This window comes from Centruroides vittatus, unplaced genomic scaffold, assembly GCF_030686945.1.
Source record: "Centruroides vittatus isolate TY-2023 unplaced genomic scaffold, ASM3068694v2 contig_659, whole genome shotgun sequence".
Lineage (NCBI taxonomy): Eukaryota > Metazoa > Arthropoda > Arachnida > Scorpiones > Buthidae > Centruroides > Centruroides vittatus.
This window is the reverse complement of record NW_027122411.1, coordinates 141521-165946: the sequence shown is the minus strand read 5'-3', so window position 1 is coordinate 165946 and position 24426 is coordinate 141521. Positions and strand designations below refer to the sequence as shown.

General features: G+C 33.2%; 1 protein-coding gene across 1 annotated transcript in view; it reads left to right on the top strand.

Annotated features, from left to right (window-relative positions):
• Positions 1-2254: 2254 nt before the first annotated feature.
• The window catches only part of LOC136980032 (nose resistant to fluoxetine protein 6-like), a 129814-nt gene continuing 107642 nt past the window's right edge, over positions 2255-24426 (top strand). Inside the window, exons 1-7 of the mRNA XM_067276084.1 lie at positions 2255-2263; positions 2351-2471; positions 2550-2637; positions 6462-6556; positions 8043-8210; positions 19328-19421; positions 21132-21215. Of these exons, the coding sequence (XP_067132185.1) occupies positions 2255-2263; positions 2351-2471; positions 2550-2637; positions 6462-6556; positions 8043-8210; positions 19328-19421; positions 21132-21215 (659 nt within the window). The remainder of the gene's footprint in view (positions 2264-2350; positions 2472-2549; positions 2638-6461; positions 6557-8042; positions 8211-19327; positions 19422-21131; positions 21216-24426) is intronic.

Here is a 24426-nt window from a genome sequence, read left to right as displayed (position 1 = left end):
TCGGGGCTTTAGCCCCTTACCAGAATAAGCTATAATGAAGCAATAAACAAAATCGACCACTGAATCAAATAAAACAAAAATTCAAAACTCTACTTATCTTTACATCATATAAGTAGTAAAATTTTACAGTAAGTAAATATTGATCTTCTTTAAAAAATTATTTAAAGTACACCAGGTTATTTTTTACATAAACCATGCTGTAAAAATACAGCTGATACCATTCCGATTGTTTGAATATTGTAACCTTGTCAGGAATGGAATCGTACTTCAGACGTTCGCTGTCCGGTTGTGTCTTATCGGGAAGTCCATTTTGTGTAGTTGTAAACCATTTTCTATTTTGTTTGACAATGCTTTTACGAAATTCTTACAAAATTATGTCTTTTGTATAAATTTAAAGAAACAAATAGTAAATGTATTTAAGGCACCAAAACATTTTAAATTGTTTAAAACTTGGAAACCAGCGATGTCGTGTGTAGAACGAGAACTGACTGAACACTACGATATTGCGAGAAACAATTTGCCCTGCATGAAATTTTTCGTTCGTGGATAGTATATGAAGATGAAAAAGAAATTATCAACGTTTCATATAAAACTCTTTGACAAAATAAGAATGGGATGTCCAGTTACTTTCTGAATTGTTCGTCATTCATTTTTAAACCAAGCAAAGCACGATGAGAAAGTTTTTTGATTACTTTTATTAGAAAGGCTGGATGTAAAAATCAACAGATTTGCAACTACATAATAATATATGTATTTTATTAACTATCTATTAGACTATATACATAGTTAATATATTGTATTTATTAAAATTAACGAAGAAAATGAATGGACATATTAAGTGAGTTGGGTGGTCAAATAATTTATCATAATTATGCATCTACAATGTATTGGAATAAATAATAGATTATGTCGCTGGCTTTGTTGAAAAACTATTTTGAAATTTTACAGATTGTAAAGTTTGTATTAAAGCATTGACCAAAAATGAAAGTTATTAACCTGTAGCAATGTTGACTAACATGAAAAGAAAACGCAGACTCACATACTTAAAGTCTTTTCTTATTTTATTACTTATTCAAATTGAACAACAATTATTAATCAGCATGCTTAGTGATGACATTCTGAATTACATTGCAGAAGTACTGTGGCATAAAAAATATCACGTTTCCATGTGAAATACATCAGAACAAAACGATAAAATATATTGTACATCTGACATTAAGGTAATTTGAGAGAAACAGATAACATTACATTACAAGGAGTTTCAAAGCACAAATGAAAATAATTCAAACTTTTCCTAAATAAAACAGTTTATTGATATTATGTATATACAACGTATATTATTGTTCAAATAATCCACTGTTAAGAATTATGTTGTACTAAAATTTATCTTAGAAAAAATTATATGCCACACCCAAAACTACTATCACGTGAATAAAAAATAAACCATTCGTAAAGGACACTTCTGAATAACGGCCATCATTTTTAACTAGCATTTTAAACTACGTCACAAAACTTCAACGTGACGAAGTTAAAAAGATTTCGATGGTTAACGAGCGTGATTACATTTAATAGCAGTAGTAATATGTATATTTTAAACATTTTTGGAGTATAAAATCATAAGTTTATACTCTAGTGTAAATTACACACTGTATTTAATTTTACATAAGTAAACTTCAATATCCTTTGCTACTAGTTAAGATTATTTATGTTCGTAATAATTATAACAAACGTCTGTTTTCATTGTTCTGTGATGTTTTTAGTTTTTGCTATACATTTATCTCTTAATTAAACAATAATTACACTCCAAAACACATGCGTATGTAAACTTTTTAAAAATGTAGTATTATTTCCAATACTTTTCATTACAGATACAACGAAATGTACTAAAAGTTTTCGTTGAAATTGAATAATATATTTGTTTTTTGCAGAATATTTTATTTCGCATCAGCACTATTCGCATCATCTATCAATAGCTTATATATTTAAATATATTTTCCTATATTTTGCAGTGAATTGCGTAATTAAATCAGTGTATTTAATGATGAAAATTGGAATATTTTTCAAACAAATTGTAATTCAATCAAAGTTGGTTTATTAGTGAATGTTTGCTGTGTAACCGATAGATACGCTCACTAATAAATCAGAATTAATATGTCTGAATAAGCAAACAAATTACATGGCATTTTTAAAAACATGCAGGCTGTGTTATTAGTTTACTCGTACAACTGTATACGAACCGCTTCCCGAGCGTATAATGCGCAGAGTATCACATAATTTTCATAAACAAACTATTATTTAATGTTAACCACGTGGAATTGTACATATTTCTTACATATCATTATTTTTTCAGAAACCATTGTCAATTTTGAATTTGTTAAAAAATTTAAGATTTCTTCAAGTAGACTTACGTTTCGATATCTGTATTCCAAGTGACTGTCACGAAGATGATTTAAGAAGTATTTTAAATTGGTGTAAGTGTTCTCATAATATTTAGTAACTTAAATACATATTTCATCAATAAGTTTATTCATCAAAAATATACTTTTTAGTGCTCGATAGTGAACTATCAGCTAGAGTTGATTATTGCAAAGAGAAAAACCAGAAAGTTGTTTATTCTACTGCTCAAGTAATATGTTTGTAAGTTATACTTTATGATTTCAATATTTTATCATAAATTAAAGTTAATGTAAAGCATTGCACTAAGGTGTTGATCAAACGAGTGTTCGATTAAAAGTTTTAGGTTAATGAGATACTTTTTAAATATACTTGTCATTTATCTTTCAAAAGATAATGCGAATGTTTCCACGTTTACATTGTTCATCACACACTTAAAATTTTTATTTATTACAGAATTAGCAAATACATTTGTCATATCAGCATGACAAATGTATTTGTCATGCTGATATGACAAATTTGCTCATGTCAAATTTGCTGTGGGTGGATCTTTACGTGTTCACTTCACCATGTATTTCATATTATCATGATAAATTATGTAACTTTTTTAGATTCCCATACTTCACGTCAGACAGAAACTTCGTTCTCTACTCTAACCAAGCTGCTCGGCTCCTTTTTTAGTTTTGCCCGTATTAGTCGTCATAATAACCAGCCACACAGCCTAAAATAGAACGATCATTAGCATTCAATTCATAGAAAATGTTTAACCCCTTCTGTCCATAATGTTTTTTGCATTAGATATACTAGTAATCTTTTTAGTAGATTTATACTGAACTTTTAATTTTATATAGTAGTAAAACAGAAATATTCTTTTGCTTGTGACAATTTATTCTGATATATAATATTATTAATTTCTTGCCTAATAATAAATAAATTAATAAAAATTAAAAATGCAGTAGCATGTATGAATTAAAATATATATCTATTATTCAAAAAAATGTCAATCGCGATACAACATGATGCGGAACAACTGCTCTTGAGTTAGCCTTGACAAATTTGTTAAATTTCTTGCGTGGATTCGATCCCGGACCATAGGGGCCGTTTATAAATTACGTAAGGTATTTTCGGGTGGGTGGGGGTCAAAGATTTCTTACGATTTCTTACTCAGGGGTAGGAGGGTAATAGATCTCGTCTTACGTAATATTTTTATTTTCAGTTTTTAATCTCGTTAACTGTGGAACTTTGAATTTGGCTTTAATTTGGCGGTTTCTATTAGGAATGCTCTTTGTACTAACGTTATCTCGTGTGACGTGATAGAATAATAAAGCTAGCTGATTCACCCTCTACACATTTTTTATCATTAGAGAAAGGCCGTGTGGTGGTTTCGCTCTCTTTTTTTTATTACAATAAGAGAACCACTCCTATAGGTGTATAACACTAAGAATACGTAAATCAAAATACATGATACAAAGTAAACATAAAATTAGTATTCGGCTTTTGGTGAAAACTAAAATGTAAAACTAGAAATTAGAAATTATAGTCTTTTCTTCCATATATTTTGAACATAATTGTAAAAAGCATCAAACATTGGCTTCTGAACAAGCATGTCGAGTGGACATGGTCACCTGAAACCAAGCGTAAAGATTTCTAATTTCAGAAAAAGTCTAGCTTGATCGTAAATTAGACAACGATAGATCACATGGTCGACGGTGTCTAAGTTTTCTGTAGAGCACAAGCTCGAGGCAGTTTCTGCCAGGTTATACATCGCCAGGTAACTTCTAAAATTACCATACTTGGTAAGAAGTTAGCAAACGTTAAATCTTTAAATGGTGATGACAACCTGTATTCAACACTGGACAAACAAAGTCTTGTTATTCTATTAGATTTACTGCTCAACCATTGTTGATTCCATTTTTGTATAGCGTTGTCATGAATATAATTTTTAAGGCTGCTACGTAGAAGAGGGTTGTGAGTGTAGTTTAAGTCAGTGTGTTTTGCAGCTGGACTTAGCCTCAAAGTCGGCTTTTACATTTCCTAATATGCCAGTATGGCCAGGAACAAATATAGAAGTTATCTTATTTACAAGATTATTAATATGGTGCTGGATATATGTGATTTTATTGCTATTGTAATTGGGATTAAATAGAGCTTTTAGGACAGACTGAAAATCGCTGTAAATGTTGATAGACAGAGATTTGTTCGGTAGTGAAGCGGCCCACTGAACAGCTTGGTAGACAGCATCTTCAGCTTGGTAGATGGAGGTATATGGGGAGGTATCTGTATCTTCTAACATATTTTGGGCAAAATATGTCAGTTTGGAAGAAGATACAGATACTTGAGCCGACATGAAGGAGGCTTTTGGACCCATCTGTGTAGATATTAATGTCTGCATGATTATCCATGGAGGAAGCAGATGACACCAAATGTACCCTGGGAATAACCTTGTTTACAGGGTGATGATCAGAGATAGTAGGGTAATTGCAATGTGGTAGCATATGAACAACCGTAGATAGGAGTAGAGATCGTTATTGAGCTTTGATGTTTGTAGATTTGACGTAGTTTAGAACCTTTTCTACAATACATCGTGGCAAAGGAAGGAGCTCTGCTAGTATCAAAGAGGCATTAGTTAAAACAGTTCTGCAGCACTTTGAAATTCTGATGGCAAACTGTCTTTGAAAAGAGAGTAATTTACTTGCTACTGAATTTTTACTAGTTACATAATTCCAGCTAGAGGTTGCGTAAAGTAGCATTGGTTGTATTGCCCCATTATATAGAGTTTTACAAGCTATATGATTTAGTTCCCAGGTGCACCTAGCACAATTTAGTAGCATGTAGTTTATTTTCTTGGCCTTTGCCAAGATCTAATCAATAGGGCAACGGAATGTGGTTTCTCTGATCTGTTCTCTCTTGTTTTATTTTGTATGACATTTCTGTTTACACGTGCACTAGCTAGTCGACCTGTCAAAGTATTTTGCGTTTTTTGTGAAAATTAAAATTATTATAAAAATGAATATTATGACGTTGATTAATGATGATGATAACAAAAAGATTGTCAATAATTAAAAAATAATGTTCTTAAAATAAAATTAAAATTTATATAAATGTAAAATTTATATAAATTACGTAACTTTCTGCATATTAATGCACAAATTGATAAAAAGAAAAATGACAACTTTGTACAACCATTAAACACGTGTTCTGTACCTTACACTTCAAGGTAGCATTAAAAGCATTACACATAGCTACAGTTATCATAATTTCCGACTGATAATATCGGTAGAATTTCAAAAATAAAAACAAGATACATCAAAGCAAATTCGAAGTTTTTATATTATAAAAATATAATATATAGGAAACATTATATCATACAACAGTAGGCCGAAATTAATCTGAAATTTTAAAATACAGAGTGCAGAAAGTAAATTAACTTTCGTTCACATTTAAAGCAATAAATAAAAATTACACAACATTTTTCTTGCAGAGATTTTTGTGTAGTTAATACTACCACATTAAAAATTTCTATTTCCAGTATATTAATTATAAGTACAGTACGTAGAGCATTGTTAACAGACTATTAAATAAAATTTACTTATATTAATCTGTTTTCAAATTAACTGTTGTACTGTTATACGTAAGTCAAACTCGTATTATAACAGTACAGAAGCTTCTATTGTGTGATGTTCTTACGAACTGTTCAAGTATAGGTATAATATTACTAAAAACACTTAGACAAAAAAGAAATTGTTGAATCAATTCGTAATTAAAATATACAACAAACAAATAATCTAAATATTGCATATTGTGTCTGGGCTTTTGAAATATGACATTAAAACAGAAAAAACCTCGTGGGTAATAAGATGGAAATCACGGTAATTAAAAGCAATTGCCAAATTATACTGTCATTACTTAAAGATAAAGTTAATTACAGATTATTATACAGCGAAAATATATTGAATTACAAGAAAATAAATAGGTATTCGATACCACAGACACGACTACTTTCAATTGTTTTTTAGTGATATAATAATAAGGTTTTAAGATTTCATTCAACTTAAAATTTTTTACAGGTCGTTTTTCGCTTTCTTCTCAAGTTGGGTTATCCTGGCAACTTTTGTCGAAACTTTGATGGAATTAGGCATTATCTCCTCAAGTGGTAAAAGAGGTCAGAGTAAAATCGTAAATATTACTTACAATTTATTCATTTTATACTAGTATACATTATTTCGTTTGTTATTTTAATACAACAGACGAAATAATGTTCTTTAATATACAGTAATGTCGATGTTTAAGCATGACACTGTATGAGTTTATTTCGTAATTTATTCTTCAGAAGAAATTACATGAAATAACTGTGGGATATTTGATGTTTTTCGTAAATTATGAAAAGTGTTTACTTACGTGACGTACAAGTGTCCATTTTGAATTTAAATTCATGATACGGTAAAAGTATATTTATCGAGTTACGCTACGCGTTTCGATAAATGATCTAAGCAACATATATTGAGCTAGACAAATAAAATTTCAAATAAGTTGTATTAGAAAGAACAGTGCACAAACTATTGCTGGATTTTGGTTTTTCAATCTCAGATATTTTCATAGATACCTCACAATAAAGTGTATATTTTTAGTATAATAATTATGCTACAAATTTATTTTAAAACTTATCATTTAGGAATTTCATATAAAGTCTGAAAGAATGGAAATGGGCATTTCTTGTTCCGCCATTAAACTGCTGTTTTTATACAACGACCTATTCCTTCGATCTTGGCTATTAAAAACCTTTTTTTCTACTCACAGTTGAAAATTTTAATAGGGAACAATTTAATACAAAATACTCAAAAGATAAATTTTTTAAAATTTAATTACAATAGCTACTAGGTTACTTATCACTAATAAACAGGCCTATTATAAATTCATTCTATTTAATTAACTTATCAAAATGAATTTCGATGTTATACTAAACTTGGTTTTTACTAGACTTGCTTAATTGATATTGTTGTGTTACTGTTTTAGTAATAATTTAGAATCTTATTAATGATGTGTATTTAATAAATTGTAATAATTGTACTATTTACATATATTGTAATGTTGACAACTCTCACTAAAGACTGTTATGTGTATCTAAAAATTGATAAGAGCCAGCATGGTCGAAATGCATTTTGATATAACTCGTATTACCGTAACATAAGTTAATTAAATAACCTCGGTGCTTTGTAAGCGTGTTCATTAGTGATAAATAACTGAGTAGTTTTTATAATTAAATAATACAGACAAGAAGGTTGTTAATATAGGCCAATGTAAAATTTCTTAGTTCCCAAAACAAATGGACTTTTTAAAATATCACCTGAAATATAGGTAATAATAATATATTAAAATCCAAGGTAAATAATTTGGAAAGAAGCAAAGGAATTTTATTAATTTCGGAATTATTTTAATGTTTGATCAATTTTTGAAACTACTTACAAAAAACTTTGTCTGAAAATAAAGTTTATAATTACATGTAAAGTTCGATGAGGATTTTTGAGTTTTACAAAAATCATTGTTGAGTTTTGTTATATGAAATTAATGTAATATTTTTTAAATATTTATTAACTTCATTATGATTGAAAATTCTATTACAAGACTAAGTTTAAATATTTTATATTTAGATTCTGTCACAAGGAATTTAATCTTAGTTTCGTTGTATCAGTCAAGTCGTAAACTTCGTTCTCATTGTATAAGAGATAGAACTGCTGCATTCTGTGGAATTAAATTTTTTTTAATCTGTATAGTAGTTCTTCACCATACTTTTGTAACGCTCCCAAATAAAACAGTAGGTAAGTAACGGTGTCGCTTCTTCTTGTTTTATTTTTTAAACATTTTTGGAGAAATTATTTTAGATATTTCGGTATAAGTGTTTTTGCTTAGTAAGTAAAAAGTTCTTTAAAATATTAACAATTATATGAAAAATATGCAAAAGGGATAGCAGCACCGCATTCTTTGAGAACTTACAATTATGTTGGGCGTTTTCATTATGCAGCCAACAGGATGGAAAGGGAGTGAATTACCTTGGACATTGATGAAGTAAGAACCTTTATAACGTGTTCATTATCATTTATTTTATCTCGTTTAGTATAATAACTTAGTTTCCTGTAGTGTTGCCAATAGGTGTTTTGTTCTTTTCTGTACGTTCTGGCTCTCTGTATTATGCAGATTGCATGGATATTATGCATAAAACACTTCGCTTTTTTATTTACTTATCTTTATAAAATAAGTTTGTATTGCATTTAATATTGAGAATTTTCTGAAAATATGTAAATGTACTTAAAAGTGCAATAAGCGTTTTCGAAAGAAGTAAATGAATAAATACAGGAAAGAACTAGATTCAAATCAAAGATAGAAACTTCAAGAAGCGCAATTGTAATGTGCAGTATCCCGTGGTCACCCCCTAGTCGTGTTGGGAGAGCCCAGTAATTTTACTGATTTATAGGGCAATGCAGGCTGGAGCACAAGCTCCTGCTAGGGACATCTATACCAGTAATGTCTATGGGGAAGAAATGAAACTATCAGTAACCACACCCACCTTCTGTGGTGATATTTATTATGGTATTAACCGGATCTAACTATGATACCGACTCGGACTCGCCCAGGTTAACAAGGTCCACGTTCGTGGATTAGGCAGAGGCTCACATTCGAAAAATAAGCCATAGTCTTCCTTGGGTACAGGTGGCAAAATCATCACTGACCCAAGCATGGCTAATGCAATGCCCTGAACAGATGTGAGGAACCAACCTAATATTGGTGTTTCTGTGGCAATGCATCCAAAACTCACAAAAGCTGGAAACCATGCCAACGGGCAATGGAAATGAACGAGTTTATCATCCGTACATATTACACCATCACAAAAAAGAAGCAAACATGACAGCATACAGACAACAACCTTACCATTGATTCACACAACGATATCCTTACCTCGCTGTCACCAAAAAAAAAAGTTGTTGATAAAAAAAGAACAATTATACACAACAATCTTATCTCACAAACAACACTTGAACTTATCAAACAGCAGGTTGCTAATCGAATACATCAACAGACAGAAACATCTAACATTACCGAAGATCACGTAACCTGTCAGGATAATCCAGCAACAAGCACTGATAATAACACACATACAACAACTACAACTAATGATATATCAGACTCTTTCTCATTCATGTGTTTCCTGTGTTTCCTGAAATATCTGCTCTCACCTATATTTCAGGAAACACTCACTAAATATACAGGTGCCAATCCCACATAAAGAAAAACGAATACCAAAAATCAACAAGGTAGTAGGAAAAACACTAAATTATGTAAAAAATTACTACCATACTAAATTCATTCAACAATCTCAGACATTACGTTAATTCATACGTTAATTTCTGCTGGGGCAGTTACAGTTGTGACACACCATGGACTGAAAACAGAATTCCAGACAGATGAACACAAAACACTGTTCTATCACAAGCCAGCCTGACAGAGAAGAATAGAAACACAAGTAAATGACATTAGACAGCAATTAGGCAGGCTGACACGATACACTAAAAACAACATAACACCGAAATTAAAAAAACAACTCAAAAACATTTTCAAAAAATCAAAACCCAAACAAAACACGAACATCACAACACACACCTTACAGAATACATCGATACACTAAAACAAAAACTCGCAGCCAAAGCACGTACACTCAAACGATACAAAACAAGTACACTACGAAAACAACAAAACAGATTATTCACAAACAATGAAAAACTCTTCTACACACAAATCAGTACCAAAACAAACACTGATACACAGCACAGTGGCACACCAACAGAAGCAGAACTCACAACTTACTTATCTTCTCTTTGGTCCAGTGCTGTCATACACAGTGCTGATGCAGGCTAGATCAAGAAGGAGAACAGAAACTTGCACAACATACCAATTATGCCTTGTGCCGAAATAAACATACATACACGATGTCCTATACACTGTTAACAGAACACACAACTGGATGACACCTGGTGTATACAACCTTCACAATTCCCGGTACAAAAAGTTTACATCACTGCACAAGGAACTAGCTGAATACGTAACATACATCATCTTCAATTCACGAGACATGCCAAAATTTCTTACTCAGGGCATCACCTACATAAAACCTAAAAACAACAATATCACATACTCCACACAATACAGATCAATTACATGTCTTCCAGCACTTGACAAATTACCGACATTTTGTATCGCAAACAAAATATACAAATCTTCTGTATTGTACATTAAAAAAGTGCACGAAAATTTCGAAATTTTCGTGCACTTTTTTAAAGTACAATACGGAAGATATGAAAAGTTCTGACTCCTTTGTTTTTTTATATTTCTCTTTAAAATATACAAACATGTTGAAGAACACAACATTCTTACGGAAGAACAAGAAAATTGCCGTAGAAATCACAGGGGATGTAAAAAACAGTTACTCATAGATTCTGTCATTCTACGGCAAGCACACAAACAACACAGAAGCATACACATGACATTTATAGACTACAGAATTTATAGACTAGCATTCGACAGCATTCCACAGACTTGGCTGCTACATATTCTACACATTTACAAAATACACCCATCACTCATTGCATTCTTCCAAAACACTATGTGGCCCTGGAGAACAACACTACATTTCAGGTTTAGTAACATTTTCATACAAACAAACTAAATATTTATTTGGCAAGAAATATTTTAAGGAGATTCCTTGAGTCCTCTCTGGTTCTGCTTAGCCCTGAACCCTTTATCTAATATGTTAAACAATACGCAATATGTTTATAATATAAGACATGAAAAAGCAACACAGTTTACACTGTCACATCTTATGTACATGGACAGACATAAATCTTAATGCATCACACAAAAACAACTTCATAAACTTTTCCAAATTACACATTTATACATTGATGATATACAATGGAGTTTGGCCTAGACAAATGCAAAACACTTCACATAGAAAAAGGAATCCTGAAGAAAGAAGATTTTGCACTTGGAAATGCGACGTTATTGAATCCATGGAAGAGAGCGCGTTCTACAAGTATTTAGAATTCCAACAGGCCAAACTAACAGAACACATACAAATAAAGCAAAGATTAATTAAAGAATACCAAAGTAGGTTAAATGCTATTCTAAGAAGAGAGTTAAATCAAAAACAAACAGTTAATGCAATGAACACATATTTCATTCCAGTACTCACATATTCTTTTGGGGTTATACATTGGATCACACAGATCTCGAGCAAATCCAAAGGAAAAGAAGAACAATACTTAATAAGCACAAACATAATTATCCTAAATCCCTTCCACGTAAAGATGACAGACGTGACATAGATAACCTTCACTACAAACAAATACGGACATTTCTACAAAAAGCAAGTAAAATCAGAGTTACACAAAACAGAAACTTTAGAAGACTCGAAAAACACACCATTAAATTTGCACTCATAACATATAAAAAGCATAAACACCATTACGCAATTGTGGGATCAAAAGGCACTCCATGGTAGGCATCCTTAAGACTTCACCGAGAATTTTGTTGACAAAACTGCATCAAACAGCTGGTTAGCTTTGGGATGCCTCTTTGGGGAGACAGAAGGATTCATGATTTCCATACGGGATCGGGTCATAAATACTAAAAACTATAGAAAACACATACTCAAAAATACAACACATGCAGAAAATGTCACGTCATGCCAAAAACTATACAACACCTTGCAAGCTCGTGGCACAGACAGATTATTTACATAGACATAATCAAGTAGCAAATATAATACATTAAGAGCTTGAAAAGAAACACAAATTAGTAGACATCCATGAACCATACAACAGATACCTCCCACAGACAGTGTTAAAAAACAACACACACAAAATGTACTATGACAAAGCCATAATCACGGATAAAACAATTTACCACAATAGACCAACATCACACTCATTGAGAAACACAATAAAATCACATACATTATAGACAAATCAATTTCAAATACTCACAATGTACAAAATACACGTACAATGCATTAAAAAGTCAGCAAATACCCAGAACGTGTCCAGGAAATAAAGAAGCTGTGGAGGATGGATAGGTTTCTTTTTGTACCTGTCGTTCTCTCCTCTACAGGTGTCATTCCACAAACACTACACAAAAGCCTGGGTACATTACAATTGAATAGTAATACATACTCCTGTAATAGTAATAGTAATACATAGAAATTCCTGAACACAGACACACACGCTGATACACTTCATTAATTTTTGTTTTGGTTACTATGCCTTGACTTTGGTCCGGCATAGTACACAGCCACCGATGTTAACCGAGTATATCTCACATAACCCAACTCAATAATTATAAGAATAATAATCAGCGCAGAGCTCAAACGGTTAAGAATTGAAAGTTGAAAACACAGATTTATGGTACACAGAATATGTCATGGAATGCACGCTAAAAAGAGATTTTTGCTTATTCTTTTCTGCGGGGCAAGAAGAGGTTTAAGGATTACACTGAAAAACTCAGCTTCTACTGTACTATTTTAGATGCGGTTTTTAGCTTTTAGCCAGAAATCGAACAAATTCTTAGGCCCATCTAAATGTTTTCTGATTTTCTCAGAATAGCGTAACCTAATTTTTTCAGCCGGTGAAAACAGGTAAGACCGGCTATGATCTAATAAACTTAATCTTTGCTTTCGTTACTTTTTGCTCGAGGAACTCCGTGCACATATGCTGGTTATATAATATTTTATTTTAATCAAATACTTGGTTCATGGAAAGTTTCGTTTATGGTTTCTCAAACGAGATACCGGTTGTTTTTTTTAACCCGGGAAATATCGCGGGAAAAATTCTTTTCATTTTGAGAAATCCCGCAAATTTCTTAAAAGTTCACTTTTTTCTTATTTTTTGTTAAAGTTTAAGAAATTTTTCAAATAGAAAGTATAATTAACTCATAAACTGTCAGAATACATTTGTATTTATTAATTTTAAGCCTACTTATTAGTTTTCAAATTTTTTTTGTTATGGCATGTTACAAATGGTCAATAATCAATACATAGATTATTTGTGTCAGGACTCTTAAAATTATTTACTTTTCAGAACCTGTAATATCTGGAATAATTGCAGTTATTTATCTTAAGATTTAACCATGCCCAATAGCTTCAATATCTGCGTAAGGTCAGGTTGTGCAAATTCGTCAATAATACAAACGAGGTCAATAATTAGGTTTATGATTTCCTTCATAAACCTAATTATTACAGCCAAACGAACTGTCGAATTATCGGTCTGTAAGCTAGATGCCGGTATTAAAGCAGCCAATGTAGATAAATGAAGAATACTAGATGGCAAAAAAAGTACAACAATCTCGAAAACGAACTAGAAATCTTCCAGGTTACAGGTGAAAAAACACATAACATTCGTCTTGTCTTAAATGCATTAAACACGATTCCACTCACATCAATTGAGCACGAAAGGGCATTCTCGGTAGCGGGACTTCTCATTATTAAAATAATAACCAGATTGAATGATCAGAGTATTGACCATCTTTGCTTTTTGAAATCCTAAAAAAATTTACAATAATATTTTGTATTATGTGTTATTTAAATCACGAAAATTATCTTTTAAGTTCAATTATTTAAATTTTTAACTCAATTCAAAGCATTTTTATTGTTGTTGTTGTCGTTGAATGTAGTTTCCAGCAAATTTTAATAAATTTTTCTTTTATTTGTGAGAATCTCTACGTAATCCAAAGATAATTTTCTATATACATCTTACACAGCATTATTAATATAAATTTGGAGGTTGCAGAACGAAGTAAATTACTTCAAAAAATGAAATTTTTCGAAGTAATGATATTTTGTATATCTTAAAAATACTTCTTTCTATCCTGGAAACAGTTCACTTTTATCCCGGAATCCCGGCACAAGCAAAAGACCGGGAAATGATAAACCCTAGTCTTGTTTGAAGCTTTATAGATCGATCTGTCATATTTAATCTCGGTTTAGTGTCATAAATCGAAGATACCTTTCTGGGAATACAGTAGCTATTTATATCACGTAAACGTCAAAAAATACTTTTAATGCTGACACAATAAAAAAAATTCATCAAACGAGCGAAAACAGTGTTTTAAATTTCCAGCAATAAAAAAAAATACAAATTTATACCAGGAGCCATTGGTGTACGGTTTATTTTTTATGATCGACAACGTTGAAAAGAAATAATCGCACGAACTGAAGAAATGTAAAATAAAAAGAGTTGATAGACCTATGACTCTCTGTGAAACTGCACATCAGATTAACTTAGCAATACAGTAGAGCGTCGTTTATCCGAATCAATTGGGGACTGTGGTTGTTCGGATAACCGATTATATACGAAAACATATATTAACCTATCCCATGTTGAAATATTTTCCCGTTGCGTGTCGCTTCGCGTTGAATTTTCGTCGATTTTAAGCCTAACGAAAATTTTTATAATAATAATCGTAGCTATTGTATCGTTAAAAATTATTTCTTTATTTTGTACAAACAAAATAAATATATTGAAGAATATAAAAATAATACTTTAGAAGTTAATCTAATATCAAAAATGTTTGATTCAGCACCACACAGTCTGACTGGGAAGCTTTCGGTTAACCGAGGTTTCGGTTGATCGGCTTTCGGATAAACGACGCTCTACTGTATTTATAATGCTCCTGTCTACACAATAACAAAAAAAATTTTATTGTTGCTTTTCATATCGCGCATTCTTTTATTCAGCAGTGTGCTGAGCAGTTGCTACCAGAAGTGACGTTTTTGCTGTTGATGGTTGAAAACACTTTTGCTGGAGAGAAAGCTATCTCAAAATGACTGACATAAACAATGATTTTCTTACTGCTATATTTACACGCGTTTGTTCAATATTATTAGAAGAAAAGCCATTAAGTTCGATGTAGTTTATAAGAAAACGTGGAAATGATGATGGTTTATTTATGTCATTGGCGATGGCTGATTTTCAACAACGAAGAAAGCGTGGAAAAATCGTTGGTTACGTTCACGATATCGTACCACGATATTCGAATGAAATCTTTAAAAGCCATTTTCGCATGTCACGATTAACAGTAGAGGTAAGTGGAAGTACTTTGTGATTTAGCTTGTTACGCTGTACTAATTTTTATCGAAATATTCAGATTACAGATGAAAAATTATATTTTATTTTCGGCTTGGTCACCTATTTTCATATGTTCGCGGGCCTTTGTGTTGAAAACTTATAAAAAAAAGCAATAATAATACGTTAGATATGTCCATAATGTTTATATAAAATTTTGGCTGAAACATAATATGTAATTCGAATCGTCTTTTGACTATTCGATTCAGATACTGGTGAAGTTGAAATATGGTAAAAGATACTTTTGAAATTATCATTTAAGCCGAATTCAATGCTATTATTATTATTATTTCATGGGAATTCTTCAATTTCTTTAACCGATTTCAAAATAATTTACTGTTATTTAATATTTTTATGACTATTTTTTAAAATGTTTTCTATAATGTCATTTCGTTCTGGAGAAACTGCATGTTTTGATCCTCTATATTTTACCATATCTTATATAAACTACACAGTTAAATATGAATATACAGTACATGATTTTTTTTTCTTTTCTGATTTTGATGAAAGTGCTACCAGCGAAAATATCTACGAGAAAACCGTATACACCAAAAGAAAATATAGTGCTCATGTCTCTGTGGTTATTAGGAAACCAAGAGAGTTTCCGTGGTGTATCAGATCAATTTGGAAAGTCCCAAAGGGTTTGTTATCAACTACTAGAACTTGCTCCACAGATCATAAAATGTCTAAAGGGTGAAGCAGCCCAAAAAGCAATTAAGGATTTTGCTGATTTAAGAGCTAATAGTTTGCCCAATACATTTGGCTGTATTGATGAAACACATATTCTGTTTTCTTACAGAAAACATGAGAAGAATTCTCACATTAATAGGAAACAAGTGGCAAGTGTGATTTTACAAGCAATTTGCGATGCAGATATAAAATTTATTGACATTTGCAGGATGGCCAGGATTAGCAAACGATGCTAGAGTATACCGTAACTCTCCAATTGCACAAGCCATTGCTGATGATCCAAACCTTTTACCAAATGATTCACACATTTTAGGTGACTGTGCTTATCCACTTAGCAGACACCTTCTTACACCTTTTAGAGACAATGGTCATCTTGGAAGAAAAGAAAAAATTTATAACAAAGTTTTAAGCTCAACTAGAGTCGTTATTGAGCAAGCATTTGGTCATCTTTTTGGCCGTATGAGGAGACTAAAATATTTATATATTTTAAGAAGGGAGCTTGTGCCTGTTGTGATTACTTCAGCATGTGTTATACACAATTTGTGTATTATGTAAAATGATGGTCCTCCACCAGAAATTGATAATGACTATGAGGAAATGTGTTCAGCTTATCCGGAGCACTGGTTGCAACCCTGTGAAACTGGTATCACAAAACGAGCAAGGATAGCTGAAGAGGTATACCTGCATCATGAACTTTCATTATTAAACAGAAATTAGTTTTTTGGTGCTATTGAAACCGTGTTGTAAATTGTGTTGTAGTATACTGGCACAATGAAGTGACTTTCATTCACCCCTTGGCTGGCTTTCCATCTAACTGAATAAAAGATGGAAAACCAGCCAAGTGTTGAATGAAAGTCACCTCATTGTGCCAGTATACTATAACAGAAATTAGTTTATTTTAAATATTGTAAAACAAAGTATTTTTTATAAATTTATAAAGCAAAACTTTTGTAAAATTAATTTCAATAAATATATAAATTTTAAAACAAATCTTATTGTTATTTTCTTTTTACAAGCTCTTTTATTACTTCTGTTAAATTTTCCAATGCTTGTACTCTTCTCTAGCATCTTCATTTCAGCCCACATCTTTTGATCAAATTCATTTCTTTTTTCATTTCTTCAACAAACCAAGCTGGTTCCTGTGCAGATCTGTCTTGCTTTCTTTTTTTCGATGGTCTTGAAATATTTTCTGATAAGTCAAGGAGAAAAGGGTTATAATTTTTAGATGGTACATTAGAGCAAGATGAAGATGGGGATGAAGAACGTACAGAAAGAGACTGTGTAGGAGTAGAGGTAGGTGAGGATGCAGAGGACTGTGAAAGTACAGGAGAGGGTACAGAATGATTGGAAGATTCGACAGAAGACAAGTATGGTGAAGGAGCTGAAGAGAGGTTCGATTGTAAATAGTTATCAGGAGGTACATTGTTACTTTTTTTCCCAGAATCCATTGTAAAGGTCTCAAAATATGGCCAACAAATACTTCTTTCACCAGATTTTCTTGCTTTGTCTACATTTTTCCTATAAGTCCATTAAATTTCTTCACTTATGTTCACAATCTTCACCAGTGAAAGAATGTCCTTTTTCACACATAATGCCTGATACGTTGTTCCATAATTTCTTTTTTATTACAGGCTTACAAAATTCTTTTCCTAACTCAATGCGCTGAGAAATTAGTAGTTTTGTTGCATTATCTGACCACACTTTCTCTATAAATTATAAACCACATGTTTTACAAGTTACCATCATTAATTAATAGCAATGATTCTAAATAATAAATTGTACTTACCTACAGTTTCTTTTGTTTCACATTATTTTGTGCCATGATGCATATCATTAAATGTGACTTTTATTCCATTATCAACTTCTATCAAAAACAAATAAAAAGTTATTTACAGTGCTCCAAATTAAATTGACAGTTAATTTAGCAGAATATAACTAAAAATAAAGGTAAGCCCAGGTATTAAATACAGTTTGAAAACTTAAAATTTATTGACAAGATATAGAATGTTTATTTTCAGAAGCATATAACAATAAAGAACAAACTTCTAAATAATTTAACAAAAAAAAATAATAATCTACATATGAAATAAGATAGAATGAATCCTCAAAATGTCTCTCTAATAGTAAATTTATTTATTATTTTGAATGCCAAATGTTTTATAATCAAAATGATAATTATACATTTAAGAAGAAGTTACAATTTTAATTAGCATGCACAATACAAAATAAAGGTCACAGTAAAATTTTATATTTTACATATAAATAACTAGGACGATAATGAGTTAATATACACCTACCTATGGTATCCTTATTTTCTATTAACACTTTATGTATTTTTATATGATTTATTGATAATAAATCTACTTCAGAAGGCAAAATTTTACTGTCTGTCAAATATTGCAGTAAATTGCTAGAATCTGTAAATAAAAAATAGAAACGGTATTTCATAAACCCACTTAACCGTAGGTTTGAATTCATAAAAAATAATAATAGATTCTTATATTTCGTTTTGTTATTATACATTTCACATTTATTAAAAAGATACTTACTTGAAGCAAAGGAGTTAAAAATCTGTTCATTTAAAATAGCAAACAACTGATTATTATTTGGTAGCCGAAAAAGATACTTCCTCATGGAGGCGTCCATCTTGTAAGAACTATTTTTAGCATGGTCGAGAGGTGCTGCCAGTGTGCTGAAAGCGCACCTTAAGTGCACTGACAGTAGGCTTAATAATTGAACACATGCGCTAAAACCGCTGCAAGCGCACTGAATAAAAGAATGCGAGGATAGACACAATGTAGTAACGCTTTTCATAGACACAATGTAGTGACACTTTTCAAACACAAGGAAGATTATTCATCTTTTATTCGGTGGGCCAACCGAATAAAAGATGAATAATCTTCCTTGTGTTTGAAAAGTGTCACTATATTGTGTATATGAAAAGCAACGTAAAATAAGCAACACAATTTCATTGGAATAAAAAAAAATTATAGATATACACTGGAAAAATTGTTATTCACACAAAAATAATTGTTTCTTGATTTTAAGTTGTTTTTAATTAAAAACATTATTTTTAGAAAAGTACAAGAATATTCCGGAGTTGTATGATTATATTCCTCTGGAAATAGCTTTGGCTGGTATGGCAATGATGGAGATTTTTTTCTTTATAAGGTAATTATTTTTATATTGATATAATTTCTTCGACTGAAATTAATAATTTGGAACTAGTTTCCATTTTTTTTTATTAAATCACGTAAATTGTTTAATTTTTATCTACGACAAACATAATTATATACAAATTTATATTTTGTATAATATTACAGTAATGGTGTCTAAACGAATGTCAAAACAGTTCATGGCAAAATTTAAACTTTGTAAACATATCATAAATTTTTCCATATACTGAATTACTCTGAAAGATCCTTAGAACAATCTACATTTGGTAAAAACTTAATATTAGGCGGTTTTCAGACATACTACTGAATGGTGTCACTCTGTGACACAACAAAGTGGTGCTTCGGAAATCAATGTAAAGATACGGCAATTGTTTCCTGTTGAAATTATTATATAATAATTATGTGACCAGAGGATCGGCACCTCTTTAGTGCTTCGTCAGCGGCCGGATGGCCGAGCGGTCAAGGTTAGCAGCCTACCGCCCTGGGGGACCCGGGATCGAATCCGGACAGGTCGAGAAATCCCCAGGAATTTTTCGGGGGGTGGTCCGTCTGGATATGTCGGTCCCTGTCCCTCACCACCCGGTCGCCCCATTGTGGGCCTGGCCGAACCCATAATGGGCTTGCTATAAGAGGCACTCTTAGTGCCCACTGGGCGGAAAGAGTTACAAAAAAAAAAAAAGTGCTTTGTCAAGAATCACACCACTAGGTCTCGATTGACACTGAAGCGGCGACAGCGGTTCGATTGGAAAGTAGGTCACGCGAACGGCCGCGTCTGTTAGCAATCAGATTCCGGACAGAGTGAGAGACAGCACACCGGAAGTGACTCAAGCAAAGACTAGGGCAACGAAACAACGTTTATTTCGAAGGAAGTAAATCATTCTGTTACAAGACTATAGTATCCTGATTGGGAGTGTAATAGTTAAACTAGGGTGACATCAATTTAATTTCGCGGTATCCGTGAGAGAGAGTTTACAGTGGTTCGCGAGTTGCTAAATACCTGGAGGAAAAAATGTCATGAGAACTTAAATTTATTGTTAATTAATTGAATGTTCATGAGAGTTGAGGAATGTCCACGTTCTTCCTGTTGAGAAAGCTTATCGAAGTTTTACGGTACAAGGTTATTCAATGTTCAGGGCGAGATATCCAACCGAGTACTGACACAGTTAATTATTGGAAAAATTCTGGGATGATGGCACTCATCGAAGAACGAGCGACGACTGACTATTTAGGCTGTCGCTTCCGATATTTGTCTGTTATCGCCCGAGCAAGAGGTCAGCAGATCGCGGGAGTGTGTCGTTTTCATCGTCAGGAAAGTGTAAGGAAAGATTTTTTCATGTAGCTGAGGACAACAACAGATGGGCACATATGGCATCATCGTCGATTAAAATTGGGTTATTCTTTAGTTAAAGTTCGGGCTGTCATAATTATATTGTAAAATTATATAGATTAATTTATTAGTAGTCGTTACGCTTAAAGAAGAACAGTCTTCATGCAACGAAATGGTCCATCTAAAATTCTAAATTGTTTTCTGAGTCGTGATCATACGCATCATTGTGAAAGGCATAATTACAGCAATATTATTGACTATATTTCGCACTACAAATAATGTTACACTGCAGAATTCGATAAGACTTTAACATATTTTTAGTATTTAATAAACATAATTAAACTTAGAATAATTAACAAGGTTTTTTAACAATTTCAGTGCTTTTCTTCTCTCGTATTCTAACCAGAGCAGTATGAAATCTGTAGTGGATATTTTCATCTTATTGAAAAAGAGAATCATCAGGTGAGAGAATATTATATTTATTTCAACATTTAATAACTATTCATAAATATTGATAATTCGTTTATGTATAAGTGGATACAAATTTTAAGAAAAATTGTTTTAAAATCAGACTTTACTCAGACTCGAAACACGGGACAGCGTCACGTTGGGTAACTAATTTTGATAAACGTTTTGACTTTAAAGTGCATTTCCAAAGATTGACATGTGCCATATAGTAAGGCACACTAAACAAAAGTAAACAAGAAAATTATAGGTGCAAATTGGCAATGTCATAAAACTTTCATAATTCTTTCTATTTGATGAATGGTTGATGGTTTGGTGTAGATGTGCCAGTTTTTTTAGTTATAATGTTGGTGAGTAAAATTTTGTTAATACTGTGAAGAGACAGGAATAATACCTGTGCCATAACTCGTTTACCTCTCACAGTTTGACGAAAAACCGCTCACGCTGTCTGTGGATGGTGGTTTTCTTTCGGGGTGTGTTTTCCTGGGTCTGGGGATCGGCTTGTCAGGTCAAGTGAAACAGACAGCGAAATCGTCGATAAAGTGTGTACCCAAGAAACAAACAGTAATTACAAACTTAATAAGGATAAAATTTTAATAAATAACTAAAATCTACACAATAGTTTACAGGAGTACAGGTATAATAACGAGTAATGACTCGCGTATAACGGATAATAAGCTTATTCTATCTACTAATATATGAGAGGATCAGGTTTAACCGGGCCCAAAATCTTTTATTGTTCAAATCCCGTCGTGAGAAACAGTCTAAATTCTAAGGATGTGCAGCCTTCCGCTGTCGAAAAACGCACTTCCTTTCCCTCCAGATCCTAACTGAGTCACGGAGATCGAATCATCAGCGATTCACCCACTATCGCGATTGGTGATCGAAAATAACGTGACCTGTAGTATATAAGAGGAGAAAAGGCTGAGAACGAGGTCGCTGAAGGTCCGCATAAGACGCCTGTCCCGTTGCATCCGCCCCGAGAATCAAGGGCCGAAACCCGAAGTCACCGAAGCCCGCCGATGACGAGCCGCCCCGCCCGATCCTCCTGCTTACCTCCACAACCGGAGAACCAAGACGATTAATACTGCGATTACAACCGATATACCCTAGGAACAGGTATGACTCCTAAATTTGTAAACTCTCTCTCCCCCGTGGTTAGGAACTGGACGCATTAGATTTTCTGTATTTTGTTTATCCGTTTAAATAAATTATTGTTTGTTTTCATCATGGTTCCATTATTTCGAATATCGACGAACTCACACACTTGCCTCCACTCGACCTGACAATTAATTACCCAATCCCGACGAGTCGGGATATCATCAAAAATTTAGCCATCCTTGACAGTGGGGTGGGTCTTGCCGACCTGTTCGCCGAAAAGAAGGAGGCATGACTCTGTTTTACCTCCCGGCGTTCCCACAAATTGCTGTCAGGAGTGAGGTTCGACTTCTTCGAACTATCGATATGAAAAAAAGGCCATATTCGAGTAACAGGGTCGATTTAAGTCGAATTAGGGACTTATTTATAAGTAGAAGAAGTAGGACAAGTATAGGAAGGATATCCGAGCTGCTTTAAGTTAGTAGAAATAATGGAACCCAATCCTCAACCTGCGGCAGGGCCTGCTAACCCAGCGAACCCACCACCAATCTCAAATCCAGGACCAAACACCCTTACATTGGGCGGTATAGGCGGAATAATTCCATTGCTGCCCGTATTCTCTGGAGACACGCGAAGCCCCCATGTAACGGTTTTTTTCGATTCTTTAGCGAATATTATGAAGGCTGCCGCATGGTCGAAAGCACAAATGCTGGTGGTAGCGAAATTAAAACTAGCGGGGATAGCCTGGGAATTCGTACGAAAAGGATCGGCGAATCAAAAAAGTCAATGATTTTGACGAATTTAAAAGAATTATGCTCCAGTGCTTTGATCGAGTGCCTCTTACTTTTAGATTAAAAAATTTTATTTTTCTGTTCAAAGAAGGGATGGAGATGTTCAAGCGTATGCCGCCCGATTGCAAGCACTAGCAACAGAGATAGAAATCACGCCGGAAACTGGTGCGGACGCGGCGGAAACCGCTATCATTCAGCGAGTGCAAAGAAAAGAGTTAGACAAACGCCTAAAGTTCCAATTCTTGAACGGAATCACGCTGAGGATCCAACAAAGAGAAATGAGACGTAACCCTAAATCTTTTGATGAGGCGCTAGATGCCGCGATTAATGAGAAAAGAATTGAAGAACTCACCGCGCGTTCAGGCAGAAATATGCGAACAGTTAGAAATTTGGTGCGATCGACCAATCATCCCTCGTTAGACAATTTAACCCATTTAACAGCGACGCTGGAGGAACTTAAAGCAAAAATAGACGGCTTAACGCGAGGCTCAATTTCAAATAAGGCTAGATCCCCTCCAGGAAGGCGAAATATCCAGGAAAGTTTTGCGAATCCCACCTATGTCAATCCCAACCGCAGACCCGACCAACCGAGCGACCAAAATCAACACCAGAACCGACATAATAACAATAACAACATAGGAAATGATAGAAATAGAGTTCGAGTCACATCCCAGTCTCCAGCAGAGGATCGAAATCGCTGGAGAAGCCAAGTGCAAAATGTCAAAGGTCAATGACCTCGAATTATACCTAAAAGAAATCCTATAGTTGAGCAGAAACGACGATATACTGATTCCTGCAGAACTTTTTCTCCCCCTTATACCGATTCAACAGGAGAGGAGAGCGATACGAAATGGAAAGGCAAGATCAGGTTAACGAGAACCTCTTCCAGACCTAAACCTATCATTTTAGTTTACATTAATAATATTCCTGTGAAGATGCAAGTTGATCTTGGAGCTGAAGGCACGCTTATATCAACTAATCTAGCAAACAAATTGAAGGGTAAAACGCTCGTTAAATTTGGTATCAAAAGGAAGATAGCAGGTTCACAGAGCTATTCTGTCCTGACTGTAGGCATGGCAGTTCCCATCTTTAAATTAAGGGGACATAAGTTCCCCCAGTTTTGCAGAATTGTTCGAGCAGAGATCACCTCTCCATGTAATGGCATAATAGGGCGAGACATTGTCGAAACTGTGTGATTGAATCTCGATTTCCATAATAGCCAGGTGATTCTACTGGATGGAAAGGTTGTTCACTTTTGTTCACCTTCCAAACCCGTAAAACGGAAAATAAAGGGATGTAAGAGTCAGAAGAAACATCCT